We start from the raw sequence: 16,037 nt of genomic DNA, 5'->3' as shown, positions 1-16,037 counted from the left end.
AGTTATTCAAAATATGTCAAATACATACACATAAATCTTCAAATCTACATCATTATAAAAAATGTGGAACCTAGCCATAATCATTAAACTTTAATTCCTCAACACTGCTCATCTTGACTTGATTTGTCACAGGACGTTCTTATCAGTTGGGTGTTCATTTGTCTAGAATACCTTCCTTTAATATTTATATAATACACAGATTCACTCATTCTCTCACACCAAATTTACACAAAAATACAAAAAATAACAGCCAGCAACTTTGAAATTAAAGATAACCATATATTTCAGTTCAATAAATTACACAATGTCTGTATACTCTATGTATAAAAAGCTACACATGTCATCACACCAATGTAGCTACACCTGTACACAAATTTGTTTACATCAAATAACTCCAAAGTTGTATCCTGGTGAATTGAGAGGTAACAAATTTCACAAATGAAGACAAAACCTCCCACAAAAGTTATTGCATATTTTGAAACATATTCTACAGAAAAAATTAAGTTTGAAATCTAACATGCACTATGAAATACATAATGAAAAAATAAAAGTGAGAGAGTTAGCCAACATTTTGTGATAATATACAAGTGAGAGAGTTAGCCAACATTTTGTGATAATATACATGTTTAAAGAAATTCTAAGAAATTTATCTTAGTACTGCATTTGTACTAAAAAAACAAACAAAACGTTTTGAACTCACCAGCCCTCGATTTAGAGAAACAGCACCATCTAACATGCTAGCTTTATAATAGGGGGAGCCATGAGCAGAAAATCTAACATCGGTAATTGGAGGCCTTTCTTGTTTGGGGTACACAGTAAATATATCTACATTTTCTCTATCTGTTTCTAACAGTTCAGCTATGACATCTCTGAATTTGTTATATTTACTGATCACCGTGGAATGACCCTTCCTACTTAAAGTTCTGACAAAATCTTCAGCCGAGGTACCTAAATAAAACAAAGTTTAGTAGAAACTGATTTTGTGTAACATATTACCATTGTAAACATTTATTATACTGTACTTTTATAATTATGCTATTTTCTTGTTCCATTAAATAACGGGTACAGAAAAATTATCAAAGGTAAAATTGAAATCACACAAAAGATATATTATCATAAAAATTTAAGCATTAAAATATAAATGTCATATTTTTGCCAGAAATTGAAATATTGTCAGTGTGCAAGTGGAAGAAAAAAAAAACAGACTGCAAAATACCATACAGCATATGCAATGGACATAGTTTGCACATTACTGATAATCTGAGACTTGGTTATGATTAAGTGTCAATGTTACAACTTAATTCTAATTAATTAATTCAAGTTAAACTACCTATGATGGGTTATGAATAACCATAATCTATTTTCATACCATGGATCCTAACAGACCCAGAGTTATATATAGCCTCTTCAGGAATTTCCTGAACAGTAACATTAACGGTGGCTTTTACTTCTTTCGTGTGTTTTCGGTCAAACACGCTGAAACTAAGGAGGAAGCTGCCTCCTGATGTAACATTTTTCATTGTTATAATGCCTGAGTGTTGGTCAAGTTCAAAGTTAGGGTGAGGAACATTATTCTCCCAGGAAAACATCTTATCAGGAAGGTCCCAGTCATCCAAATCTTCAACATGAACTCTTCCCACTGGTGTTGGAGGAGTTGTACCTAAAAAGTATCATTTTCAAGATTATGATACAATAAAACAGCAACATTTAGTGTACTTGATGGTCATTAATATGCTTATTAGAAAAACTATCTTAGTTCCATCTCACCATTTCATGGTTGTACAAAATTATTACCATTAGGTTTTGTATAGAAAATGTAATTTTGCCCACATAAAGTAAATAATCACAAAAGGTACTTTTGGTTAGTACCAGACAAATGTTCTGGTATAAAGTTTTATCAAAAATATTGTGCTATTTTAAACACCTATTTTATACAAAGACTAACCTTTGAAATTGTATACAAAAATATCCTTGTGACCAGGAAGCATTAAGTTATCATTTTCATCTCCAATAATTACGGTCAATGTACTTGTTCCAGTTTTCTGTGGCACCCCACTATCCTTGATTACAATTGGCACATGATATTCCTTCTTTTCTTCTCGATCAAATTCCACGTGTGCTGTGACTATTGCCATACCATCACCATTTGCTCCCTCTAAAAGAAGTTGTACATATTTTTGGTAACTTTGTAAATAATTAAGTAATTTTCTTTAAAAATTTGAAACTTTGTCTTTAGTTAATTGAGAAACACTACAGGAAAAATCATACTATTTTCAAATAGTTAAAACTAGCTTTCATAATTAGAAAAGGATTAACTTATAACACCAACTATTCACATATCTAACAATGTATCACATTTATGAAATAAGATGCATTATTATTAAATGAAATTCCCACATCTGTTTGATATTTATGTCACTCCTTAAAGATGCAAGTAGCCAACTAATTAATACCTGTCACTAAAGCTAGGATACATTACAAAAGCACTAACCAGGCTGATGTTCAACCTTAAAGAATTCTCTTATAACTTCTGGAGCTTCGGGATCCATACGAAAAGTAAAGGGCGGACCGTTGCCTTTAGAGCGATCATCATCATCAGTAGCTTGGATTTCTTCCACCTTCTGAGGAGGTCTAGTATTTTCCATTATAACTGGACGATAGTCCTTGAGAAAGCGAGGAGCATTGTCATTGATATCACTGACCACAACTGTCAGAGTAGCAGTAGCTGTTAAAGGGGGTTCACCTAAAGAAAGAAATATTTTGTAATAAATCATTCACCACATAAGAATAACAATTCTTAATTGAAAACTGTGACTGCATTTGAAAACTACAAAATTTTAACATGAACTTAACACAATTCTATGTAATGGAAAATAATTCTATTGTATACCATAGAAGTACAGGTATAAATATTTGTGTGCCCAAATATCTGTTTAAATGCAATTCCCCATTACCCCTTTATTTTAGACTTTTAAAGAAAGTAATGATATTTTACAGTAAACCAATCAAGAGCTGTTCATGCAATGCTACAAATAGATGTGCAATTACTCTAGAATGATTACTATAAGATTGCTATAAGGAAAACAAAAACAATTACATCTAAAAAGTGAAAAACTTCCAATGTTACACATTTTACAATTTAAGTCTATTCATTTTGATCAGTAATCATGAGGTTTAAGAGTTTTACCACTTTTGAACAATTCTATTCTTTGTTAAGAAAATATGAATTCATTTTGGTTTAATATGTTCAATATTAAAACCAACTTACCATCGTCAATGGCAAGAATTTTCACTTGATGTCTTGGTGTATCTTCTCGGTCAAGTTTTCTTTGGATGCTGACTACTCCATCTTTGCCTATTCTAAATTGCCTTCTCTTGTCAGATGATCGATCAATGGTATAACTGGTGTAGAAAAATGTGTACATTTATGAAAATAAAATGTAGCTACACAAACATGAAAGAATTATGATAATAGAACTTATTTTTATATAACATTAAATTCAACACTTAAATTGTGTCTTCAAGAAATTAAAGCATATTTACTCAAAATAGATGTATAGAACATGCCTTATTCCCAAGAAATATTGTAAATAATTATTTAGGAACAGAATGTAACCATTATAGATGATTTAAACACTTCGGACAGAATAAAATTTCCCAATTTATGTGAAAGGCATCCTTGTTCCATCTATAATTCCTTGACCATTTGATCAATACTTCTAATGTACTATTGAATTATCTATAACAACACATGAACTTGCACTGTTTAATAAACCATGACAAGTTGTATATTAAGATTCATAGCTTGCTTAAATGTCACCTTGTAAGATTTCAATACAATTGTTGACACCATTCTCAAATTATTGCTACTTTATCAAAACATACATAAAGACAATTTATTCATTTGTTTATGACAGTGCACACTGATCAGTTTCTAACTTCAATCATGAAACCATTACTACAGCATACACAATACTACAGATGTGGTTATTACGTTTCAACTTTATATATACACAGAAGAAATACTCTAATGAAGTACACTGCAATAAACTTATATATTATTAAACAAGCTGTAAACTTTAAAAAAATATCTGCTGATTCAGAACATGTATTATTTTCATGTGCTCTGAACTTCTGCACATTGAGTTAATCTGCATCCAAAGTATTTAAATGTTTGAATTAATGTGATTGTATATTTAAACATATTACACTAAAAAATGAAAATGATACATACGACTCTTTATACAAGAAATTTTAAATGCTAATAAAACATTCAGAATTTTTATTGTTACAATGTAATTACTACATCACAATGTACAATATAATTGGCAGAGGCTATACAATAACTGGCACAGACACAGATGTTGCTCTACATAAATACATTCATTATTGACAGCCTTGTTACGTTACAGTATCACATCATATGCATGTCAAGTTGTTTTTCATTTTGTTCTTGCATAATGTTGCTTATTACATTAACTAAAAACTGCTCACAGTAAAGTTTTTACTATTTATTCCAGTATTGGCCCTTGAATTTAGACATAACAAACATCACCTGCACTCGATCACATTAGCACTACAAAATTTGTACAGTATTTAATATCTCAAACTCAAGAGTGCACCATGGTCTGAAAAGGTAAGTTGCAAAACAATACCAAAATTATGAATATAATTCAGTGAAACTGCACATACTCTTCTTCAGCTTTGGTCTTTACCCATTACTAGCTCTCGCATTTTGTTTGTTACTTTACAAACTTTAAATTTACATCTGACATGTGAAGAATTAAAATAAACAGTATTAGGTAAATATGAAATATTCAATTATTCACTGCTTCAAGTTCAACTGTTTTTACAAGGATTTGTGAACAACATATCATTGTATTATAATAAAATGTTACTTGTGCCCTATTATTAGTCTTAATGATTCATTCTGAATTTCAATATTTTTAATATGATGATTTTTCTTTCAATCTTACCTTCAAATCACCACTGAATAATTTTTTTTAATTGAATACATGTAGGTACAGATATGAAAATGATAAAGATTTGTTCTCTAACTGTAAGTTAAGCTTTACAGAAATGAACTAGTTCCTTTAGTTTGATACATTTTAAATATTTGATACGTAAAATAGGTCGGTGACATATATCCAGAGTATTACATTTCTTCTGTGACTATTGACATGGTCACCGTTTTATTAATGTAGTAAACATTTTTAAAATTACGAATAATTTGCTTAATGGAACCATCTTATCTCTTGACAGTAATTTGTTAAGGGCTTTTAGGCCTAAAAAATTATTCTTCATGTCCAAATTTTAGGAAGATGAGATGATGCCCTTGAATCCCATTTATGCAGGAACATTGCTACTGTTTGTGTAATCTATTACAGTTGCCTTCATAATACGACATTTAACAGTGAACAAAAGGACTAATGTAGAGAAAATGTTAAAGCATACAATATGCATATTGATGTGCCACACGTGTCAGACTTAACCTTGTCTTTTTCTTCACTAATAAGTAATTTTTTATCATTCAAATCTTAGAAACATTAGTGAATCACAGTTTACTGGCTTTTCTCAGTTTGTCTGGGAAATGTAAATTTGCTGATATGTCCTGTGCTAGAAATTAAACAAATTTAAAAGCCCTTCCCTAGCACTTCCTGACCAGCAAATGGGATCCATAACTACATGTCTTAAAAATATATAAAATAAAACTAACCTGACATGAGATCGCCCACCCTGGTCAGCATCAGTAGCAGTAAATGATGCCAATGTGCGACCAACTTCTGCATCCTCAGGTACCGAAACTTCAATATTAGATCGCTCAAATTCTGGTTTATTGTCATTTATGTCCTTAAGCCTAACTTGAACCTTGGCATAATCTAGGTGATTAGGTTCAGAGGACTCTCCTCCATGGTCACTAACTTGAATGGTTATATTAAAGCCAAACCTCTGTTGCATGTCTTCGTAATCTAAAGGCTGAAAGCCATTAGGCAAATTACTTCAAATATCTATTCTTTATAAATAATAGAATTCTATTTAAAATGAAAAAAAATTTTACATTATCAACTTTACACGAAATTGTAATTCACAAGATTAAAGTTTTAATTCAGTAATTACTTTCCACTTTTTTTTCAAGTTCTGTTTAAATTTTTCCATATTTAAATAATTAGAGTTAATTCAAAACTGAAAACTATTCCAATTCTGCTACAATGATAAGCTAGCTACATTATACGAGGTCTGTTCAAAAAATACACGGACTCACGTCATAAAACAAAATGTACTTTATTTAGAAGTTACAGGTCTGGGACCCCTTCAAAGTACTCTCCTCCCCAATGCACACACTTATCCCAATGGTGTTTCCACTTGTTGAAACAGTCCTGGTACGCTTCTTTTGTAATGTCCTCCAGCTCCTTCGTCGCATTTGCCTTAATCTCAGGAATCGTCTCAAATCTTCTTCCTTTCAAGGGTCTTTTGAGTTTGGGGAACAAGAAAAAATCGCAAGGAGCAAGGTCAGTTGAGTTGGGGGGTGGGGAAGAATAGTGATCGAGTGTTTGGCCAAAAACTCACGAGTTCTGAGGCACAAATTTCGCAGCAATGCGGTGCATCTTCAATTTTTCGGTCAAAATCTCGTAACAAGATCCAACTGATATCCCACACTCTTCAGCAAGCTCCTGACAGTCAGACGTCGATTTGCCGCACCAGGGTGTTGATTTTGTCGACGTGTGGGTTGTCAGTTGACGTGGAAGGACGTCCAGGACGCTCATCATCTTCAATGGACTGTCGACCATCCTTAAAATGTTCATGCCACTTGAAACATGCCGTACGCTTCACAGCAATATCACCGTAAGCAGTGTTAAGCATAGCAAAAGTTTCAGTCGCAGATGTTCCAAGTTTAACACAAAATTTCACAGCAAGTCGTTGCTCCTTCAGGTCATTCATTCTGAAATCTGCCAAACGATAAAATCTCACTTCACTTAAAACCGCGTAGCTAATACACAAATGAAGATATCTGCAATCGGGAAATGGCGTTGTAATCAGCTGATCTGTGCAAACCTAGCGGATTCCCCTGGAACCAACTGGAGCCACGCAACTCAAACAGTCCACGTATTTTTTGAACAGCCCTCTTACAGAAAATCTACAAAATTAGTTGTTTCAATAGTAGATGAATTAATATGCTGATGCATGACACTTTCAAAATACTTTAAATACAACAAAAGTTTAATTTGAAACTTCATACCTTTGCCACTTTTAGTGAGCCTGTGCCATCAGAATTAGTTACCATCGTAAATCTGTCTGAGCCAAAAGCATCATCAATCACCTTGTAACTGAAACGATTGGTTTCTAACAAGTCTTTATCATTGACAGAAACCACAAGAATTGGAGTCTCTGGAATATTGTCACCTTCTGTTTCATCAACAGGAACATACCAGTTTTTTTTGGTAAACTCTGGAGGCATGTCATTGATGTCCTTTATCTTAATGGTTGCTGTGCCAGTACCTAAGTAGAAGTAAAGAAACAAATGTTATTAACTTTCTGATAAGAATTAATGAAGTATAATATCAGTAGTTCAGCTGTATTTATAAAGACACTTTAAGTATGCATGTTATGGACAGTATTAAAGTGTGGGATCATGAAATAACACTTGTACAAAGTAATATTATTATAAGTAATGTTTTTGTACTAGGATAATGTAAGTGATAAAAACATTGTTTATAAACTATTTCGTTACCTTTTAAACCTCCTCCATCTGTAGCAACAACTTTAATAGTGTATTCTGGATTAGTTTCTCTGTCAAGGCAACACACAGCAGTTGAGATCACTCCACTTTCTGGCTCTATGCTAAAAATCAGTTCTCCTTGTTCATTAACTTGATTTTGCTCGATCGAATAGGTGAGTCTTGCATTGCTTGCCTCTTCAGGGTCATCATAATCTGTGGCTGTCATTGTCATCACTGTCATTCCTAGAAAAAAATCCCCAAAAGAGAGAAACATCATCAACACAGCCTATTGCCACCATCTTCAGAAGCTTTCTCTCTACACACATACATGACTAAATTTCAACACAGTTTCATTCATGTCTTTCCAGTAGTTCACATGATTTCATAGTTAAAAATTCTATTTAGCTTGCTAAATTATGAGAGAACTAGTTGCTTTGTAAGCCAATTTATCATTCTAGGACCAAGAAACAACTAAATAACACGCATAATATTCAAACGAGATAAAAACTTATCTTTATGTCAATAAATAGAAACAGTTGCTTGGTTAGCTAAATGTTCTTATTATGACTAAGTAATTTAAAAATAAAATTTAAAGTGCCAAAACCATTTGATTGATAAAGTGCACCAAAATGATAAATACATTCAAGCATTAGGTAACTAATCATATTAAGGATAAAGTTATGGGAAAAACAACAACTAATTAAACCAACATATACACCTCTATCCCTGAACCTATTTATATAAAACTGATTTGCACAACCTAAAATTTTCACAAAGTTAAGTAAACAAATAATTTTTGTTTTACCATAAACCTATTACATCCCAATACAGGAAAAAACTTATTGTAAGGTTAATAAAAGAATGGTGTGTAAACAATGATAAGAAAAATCAAAGTAAGAATGATCAATACAGATAGATGATAAAAAAGAAAAATACCAGCAGTCCCATTTTCTGTTACATTGCCAGTGTAGATAGCATTAGGGAAAAATGGAGGGTTGTCGTTCACATCTTTTAGGTTGACAAGAACGTCAGCATAGCCCACCAACCCGTTACCACCTTCATCTTCTGCAAACACCGTGAAACGCCACTGGGACCGGCCATCGGGCAAGTCTCGGTCTAATGGTTTCAACACATAAATTTCTCCAGTGGTTGAATTTATGGCAAACTTGCTATTAGATGGCTCATCATCATCAATTCCTTGACCAGTCAGGAAATAAACAATGTCAGGACGGCGATCTCTATCCCCATCTGTGGCTGTGACCTAGAGAAATTACCAAATAAAAAAATGTTACAGTAATATCCATTTATAGAAGAGGCATTATTCTCAGTATAGTACTTTGACTAAAAAAGTATAATATTGTAATTTATCATGAATATAAAACAAACTGAAATAAAACATTTAATAATAATTTGTTTCCTAAAATAAAAGTTATTACAATTAACATACACGGTACTTTTATTTACAGTGCAATAAACTTCCTTACTATTATATATTGAATTTTCACACATTTACGAGTATTGCAAAAAGTTGTACTTTGAATTATACATAATGCATGAAAAATATTTTCATTCCTACAAATTTACAATAAGAAAGAATAAAAACAACTCATTGAATAAATCATGCACGAAATAATATTTGTAATTTCAAAAAAAGAGTTACAAGGATGGAACGTGTTATATTAGGATAATGATTAGTTAGAAATTTCATCCCAATTTTACAAAAAACAAAACTTATACCTGTGTCTAATAATACAAATAAATGGTTTTTGCCAATAAAATTTAATTTTAATCAGAACTGATTCTTTCACCTTTATATTAGTTATACTTAATACCGTAACCTGCCAATACTTCTTCCTACATACCAAATTCTGTTCTTAAATTTAACATCAGTGTCTACCTTGAGGATTTTCTTAGGTAAATTGTGATCCTGCTCTTCCAGTATTGTGGTCTCATAAGAAGATCGTTCAAACACTGGAGGCAAGTCATTGATGTCTTTAATCCGAATAATAACTGTCGTACTGTTTTCACGTAAGGTGTCTGAAGCCACCAGGGTAAGATTGTACTACATGAAAAAAACAAACCATGCAAAATACGAGCCAAATAATAAAAAAAAATCTAGACACGAGAGATTAAAAAAAAATCGTCACATGCTTTGTATGCTGCACGGCCTCAGCCGCACAAACTAAAAAAAAATAAACACAAACGACAAGAACAACAAAAAAAAATTTATGTGAATCAACACAAAGAACAAAATCGTTCCCTCGAGACGGGCTGCATCAGAATGTACCTTGCAGTACGAGAACTAAAAAAGGGTACAATAAAAAAAAATATATACACCAATTTATAAACGTTTGTAGGTTGACCTGTAGCACACGCTTGGGAAGGTTTCTGTCATCTTCTTCTGTGATTTGGGTCTCGTACGTGGGGCGGTCAAACACTGGCGGGTTATCGTTCACGTCCTTGACGTAGATAACAACCGTCGTGTGGTTCTCGTTTAGATTATCAGACGCAACCAATCGCAGCTCGTACTACAGAATGAAACGTCACTATTACGTAAAAAACAAACCGAGTTTGAGAACTGTCACAGATAAACCCACAAAGTGTTCTCAAACACAAATTCGCGCCTCATTTCTAATAAAACAAGTTTAGAAATGCATAGTAACATGGTGAAAAGTATCATTACTTACCTTCCTTGTCATATGGTGGGAAAGCTGCTTTTTAGAAAACAAAAATCGTCTATGTAAACATTTAAATATCTGCGTGAAATTATGCCCCAGTCTGCGTGCTATTGAAACTTCCTTTAGTTCCCCATCATAGGAACCTTCGAAAGTGACTTGTTATTCAAATTTATTTTATTACACGGAAGGTTATATGGTGAAATTTTGCTTCGGTAATTTTCAAACTATTCTCTGAAATAAATGTTCCTACGCTGCACTACAGTAACGTTTTAAATATTACAATAAAAAAAAAAGCTCCCTTTAAAAACACCCTAAAACCAATTTTACGTCTTGTATCTGAAAGCAGTGCAAGTCAAAACGCCTACCACACTTTCGTTTTTCCCGTTTGTGTCATTTAATCGCAGGAAACATGTTATTAGGGAGGTTTTCACTACCTAACTATTGAAGAAAATCGCAGGCAAACATTTTTTTATGCAGGAGTACAATATTCCCTTATTTTCATTTTTTTAAAATTTCGGTGCTATTCCAAGTGACTTGAAAACGACTATATCGAATAGAAAATAACGGGTTAACGACAATGAATTTCGTAAATTTATAACTGATTACCTACTAGTTGAAGCAATTATTTGTAGCAAAATTTGTAAAACAAAAACAACAACATGATATATATATCAATCTTCGGCTTTAAATTAAAAATATCAACGATAAAAAATTCGTTATGCGGTGATTGAGCTAAAACTTGTCCTACCAACTAATCGTTATGAAAGATCAAGGTAGTATTTTCTAAGTATTTCTTTCCGCTGTAATCTCTGTATGAAACATTTAACTGTTTAATTAATATTTCACGACGTTCTAAATACACGTGGTTATTAATTTTCACAACTTTTTTGCACACAGTTAAACACCCTAATTTTACTACCCATCAACATAATTACATCTGTATGAAATACAACGGCCAAAGTTAAACCGGCAGGCAAGAGTTAAAGTTGAGTTTTTATGTATGGAGAAAAATTTTCAATCTCTGCAATTATCAAAATTACCAGATGGCTCTTTTCACATCGTATCAATTCCTAATGTTTTGTTTTTATTGAAGGGATGGGGGAAGAACATCTGAAACCTCGTATGGTTAATCACCATTGTATAACGCCATTAGGGATCTTAATAACTATAATTGTTCAAAATTACATACAACGTTCTTCCTTCTATCGAAACCTCATGAACTACTGAAATATTGAATTCTTGCTAATTAGAAACAAATTGAAACAATCTTTGGTACGTCGTTAACACGTGAAATGACCTGTATTTGAATTTCAAATATCACACACACACAGTTTTTAGACAAACAGAAAGAAAAATATAAATACAATCCCAAACATTTGTAAAAACTGAAGATTTGAATATAGATAGTTTTCTCCCTTTTTGCTTTTAATCTTGACTTAAGTCGTTAATAGAGTAGTGTAATCCTATAAAACGATAACTCTAAATGCTTCTAAACAAAAAATATTTTGATTAAACATAAAATAATGATAATCAATCTCATAAAACATTCACTACTTCTCACAGTACAATGCATGTTGTATAATTGAACATTAAGTTTAATTATCAATCGCCTAAATTCCATTTTTTATGTACGGGTTAAGCATTATTGATTTACGAAAACATCTTGATTTAAAGTAAATCAAAGTTGGGTGATTTTGTAATAACATATGCTTTAATTTTTTTTTAAATCTACATTATATTACACAGATTAAAGTAAAATATGTACATTTTAAATAAGACATTAAACTGATTCGAAAGGAAACTTAATTACTGCCAAATTGTAATTTTGTTTTAAAAATAACTTATGGAGTTTCTATGCCTCACAAAATACACTTGTAATTGCAAGTTTCTACACAGACATAACTAGGTTGTTAATAAAATCGTTAAAAACAACAACAACGACAGAAGTTTCCATAAATTTATTGCCGATACCAACACTTTCCAACAAACAAAGCTCCTCAATTTGACAACGTGGTAAGTTGATGCCTTACCTTGTTGCGGGTTTCATAGTCTAGAGGGCCAGCCACATAGATGGCCCCCGTCTCGTTCTTTACGGCGAATGCTCCGCCTATGTTTCCTTGGGTTATTTCATATCTTATTCTCGAAGCTACAGTTTGAAATCAAATATGAATTATGTTGGTTTTAAAAATCGGTTTTGTAATTAAGTTATATCTTCATACTCTTAATATGCGTATACATGTAAATTAACACTTCATGTGATCAAGTAATTCATTCGATATTTTTTAAATTGTTAACTTAAACTGATTGAAAGTTAAATATTCAAAATTAGTGGAACATCTGGTTGAGTAAACGCATTTAACAACAATCAATACTATTCGGTTATTTATTCATCCACAGTTATTTGTTTCAAGCATATTCAATCCACCTGAAAATTAGCCGAGAGTATTTGCAATTACATTCAGTTGCGACTTAAACCTGTTGTCGTAACGCATATTTCGGCTGTCACAGTTTTATATTTTAAGGTTAAGAACATATAATATATATCTGAACGAATAACAAATATATGGCAGTTAAACTTTATTAGTCTAAAATATTATTTGTCTCAACCTAGACAAAATAATTTGTATGACATGGTCACTCTTGTTTTCATCTTTTGATGGGCCTTTTAAATAAAGCTACGACTGTGATAACAGTTTGAAGAATATAAATTTCTCCATTAAAGAAATTCCACCCAGTTAAATGAAAATGAGGTAGTGTGTGCTGACAAGAAGTTGCCAGAAAGTCAAAACATTAAAAACCTATCAAATGGTATATTTGTTTATACAGCTATGATATGTTATTGTATCCCCAGGGGTTAAACATTTCGAAATATATAAAAAACACACCAGTCACGAGAAAAAATCGACAAAACAAAGATCTCTGGATATGTTAAAAATAAATACTAATTACAAGTCCGTTGTAAGCTAATGGAATTATTCAAATACTGTTTTGCACCATACAGTTTAGCGGTCTACCGCTATAGTACCAAATTTCTGTAAACTAGTTACAAATGTTAATTAGTAGGCCTACTTATTTACGTGTTCTGATGTAAATCAATGACAAACATGAGGTCCGCTTTCGAGGAGTTTTATTTTCGCAAATTACTCGGCTTCTCTTAAGAAGTTAGATGAAAAGTTATACACTAGTGCAAACATAAAGACCGAGATCATTCCACTGGTACCATTTAGAAGTCGGTGAGACTAGAAGCTTAGGAGTTATATCACACATGGACAATGAAAATATAGTTGACTTGCATTAAAAAATCAAATCACTTAATAACTTCAATGCAGCTGGTATTTTTAATATTTTATGTCGTGGTTTTCAGTGTTACGATTTTTTTTTTTGTTGTCAAACTACACCTTCGAACAAAAGGCTAAACTAGTTAAATTAAAAATGCAAGTTCATATCTGTTCAAATATGGTCTTACAAATTTTGCCTATGCTATCCTTTTGAACTCGGCTTCTTTAAATAAAAGCGTAACAAAATATTCAAGAGACGACGACACCATACATCTCACCAAAACTACAACAGAATCTGTCAAGAGTCATTTGGATATGCGATACCATCACTGATTTAACGTGTATGAACAAAAATGAAAAGGCACTTACGCTTTGGCTAGAATTTTTTTTTTTTTAAATCTTGGAAACAAAGAAATCTAAATCGTTATCAGTATGCAGAACAATCTTCACGTCATAAGCACGTAACATGCAGATATAGAAAACTATCAGGACAAGCACAATTGCAGTGTTGACAAAAGCACGTAACATGCAGATATAGAAAACTATCAGGACAAGCACAATTGCAGTGTTGACAAAAGCACGTAACATGCAGATATAGAAAACTATCAGGACAAGCACAATTGCAGTGTTGACAAAAGCACGTAACATGCAGATATAGAAAACTATCAGGACAAGCACAATTGCAGTGTTGACAAAAGCACGTAACATGCAGATATAGAAAACTATCAGGACAAGCACAATTGCAGTGTTGACAAAAGCACGTAACATGCAGATATAGAAAACTATCAGGACAAGCACAATTGCAGTGTTGACAAAAGCACGTAACATGCAGATATAGAAAACTATCAGGACAAGCACAATTGCAGTGTTGACAAAAGCACGTAACATGCAGATATAGAAAACTATCAGGACAAGCACAATTGCAGTGTTGACAAAAGCACGTAACATGCAGATATAGAAAACTATCAGGACAAGCACAATTGCAGTGTTGACAAAAGCACGTAACATGCAGATATAGAAAACTATCAGGACAAGCACAATTGCAGTGTTGACAAAAGCACGTAACATGCAGATATAGAAAACTATCAGGACAAGCACAATTGCAGTGTTGACAAAAGCACGAAAAAGAAGCCTATATCACAAAACAGGCAAGCTTCACAAGCTTCACTATTAGAAGCTAAACTTCGTGTAAGCCACTAGTTAGCATTACTCTAAAGCAGTGGTTCCCAACCAGAGGTGCTCGCACCCCATAACATGTTTTGGCCACCTTCGCCTTTATTCTCAAATAATTACTGTAAGGGGTGCGAGAATATTAAATTTTTTATGGGGTGGGGCATAAAAAAGATTGGGAACCACTGCTCTAAAGTAATGTGTCCTAAGATCTGATACTACACCGTTTTTATGTATAAAACTACACACAGGACTATCAGTGCTCTAGAGGTCCACCACTGGTATCGAAACCCGGTTTCTAGCAGTATAAATCCACAGACATACCACTGTGCCACTAGGGGCGATGCTACATTTAAATATACATACATACAACATAGTATATTCATGTCGTGAATGGAAAGTTTAAACTCCAATTTCCGATTTATGACGTTAGGTTTTCCTTAAAGTATATACTAAATGTACTTGAAATGAGGTCCCTAATGTTCTATTTCACGAGTAAATAAAATTATGAGCAACAAATATTTTTATTTATTGTTTTGAAGTTAATATGTCATTATGTATTGTAACCTACAGATGCATAATTCTTATCGTGATTCATTGTGTGCGTATGTCTTACTGACGTCACTACAGTTCAAACTGCAATGTTAAGCTCACTTAATGACATCATTCATGTCGAATTGATTGACTGACAGACAAACAGTGCAAGTGACTAAAATAGGTGACCCGTTCAGAGGATCTTCGGCCCTTTTTCTGGGAAACTAGTACTTACTTACCTTTGGAATATATACAGTAATTGATTTGCTACCTTTCAAGGAAAAATAATTACAAATATCTTTTACATTTTATGAACGACCACATTTTCCAGCTGGTAATTTAGGGAAAGCCACGTTAACAAGTGGTCTGTACAAGTATAAACTGATCTTTCACGAATTTGTATGATTCTCAATACGTTATTACAATACAGTGCAACATTTCTGCGAGAGAGAGCGCTTTATAATAAAAGTACCCTTTCTAAATGTCCAGGATAAGATACATTTATATGGTAACATACATAAAACATGGGTGTAAAGTAATTTTTAAAGTCGCCACATGCGAAACAGGTACTGGTCGTTTTGGAAATTCGAACGTTATCAGCATATACTCAGGCACAAGCGGGCCAAACCTGTAAGCAATATCACGGATCAGTGTGCACAC

The 16,037-nt window shown here is 32.7% G+C and overlaps 1 protein-coding gene across 4 annotated transcripts in view; it reads right to left on the bottom strand.

Moving 5' to 3' along the window:
* The window catches only part of CadN (neural cadherin), a 154,153-nt gene that overhangs the window by 21,900 nt on the left and 116,216 nt on the right, over positions 1-16,037 (bottom strand). For 2 of the 4 annotated variants that reach the window (XM_076469121.1, XM_076469119.1), the window contains exons 16-26: positions 12,426-12,541; positions 10,081-10,245; positions 8,654-8,978; positions 7,730-7,960; positions 7,238-7,497; positions 5,717-5,976; positions 3,269-3,402; positions 2,492-2,743; positions 1,946-2,155; positions 1,370-1,660; positions 701-948 (exon numbers count right to left, since the gene is read on the bottom strand). In XM_076469121.1, coding sequence (XP_076325236.1) covers positions 701-948; positions 1,370-1,660; positions 1,946-2,155; positions 2,492-2,743; positions 3,269-3,402; positions 5,717-5,976; positions 7,238-7,497; positions 7,730-7,960; positions 8,654-8,978; positions 10,081-10,245; positions 12,426-12,541 — 2,492 coding nt within the window. Of the gene's footprint in view, positions 1-700; positions 949-1,369; positions 1,661-1,945; positions 2,156-2,491; positions 2,744-3,268; positions 3,403-5,716; positions 5,977-7,237; positions 7,498-7,729; positions 7,961-8,653; positions 8,979-9,614; positions 9,780-10,080; positions 10,246-12,425; positions 12,542-16,037 lie in introns of all 4 variants that reach the window. The other 2 variants (XM_076469120.1, XM_076469118.1) reach the window with 1 other exon arrangement.

This window comes from Tachypleus tridentatus, chromosome 12 (genome assembly GCF_004210375.1).
Source record: "Tachypleus tridentatus isolate NWPU-2018 chromosome 12, ASM421037v1, whole genome shotgun sequence".
NCBI classification, from domain to species: domain Eukaryota; kingdom Metazoa; phylum Arthropoda; class Merostomata; order Xiphosura; family Limulidae; genus Tachypleus; species Tachypleus tridentatus.
The sequence above is the reverse complement of the archived record's forward strand: the minus strand, read 5'-3'. Positions and strand labels throughout refer to the sequence as shown.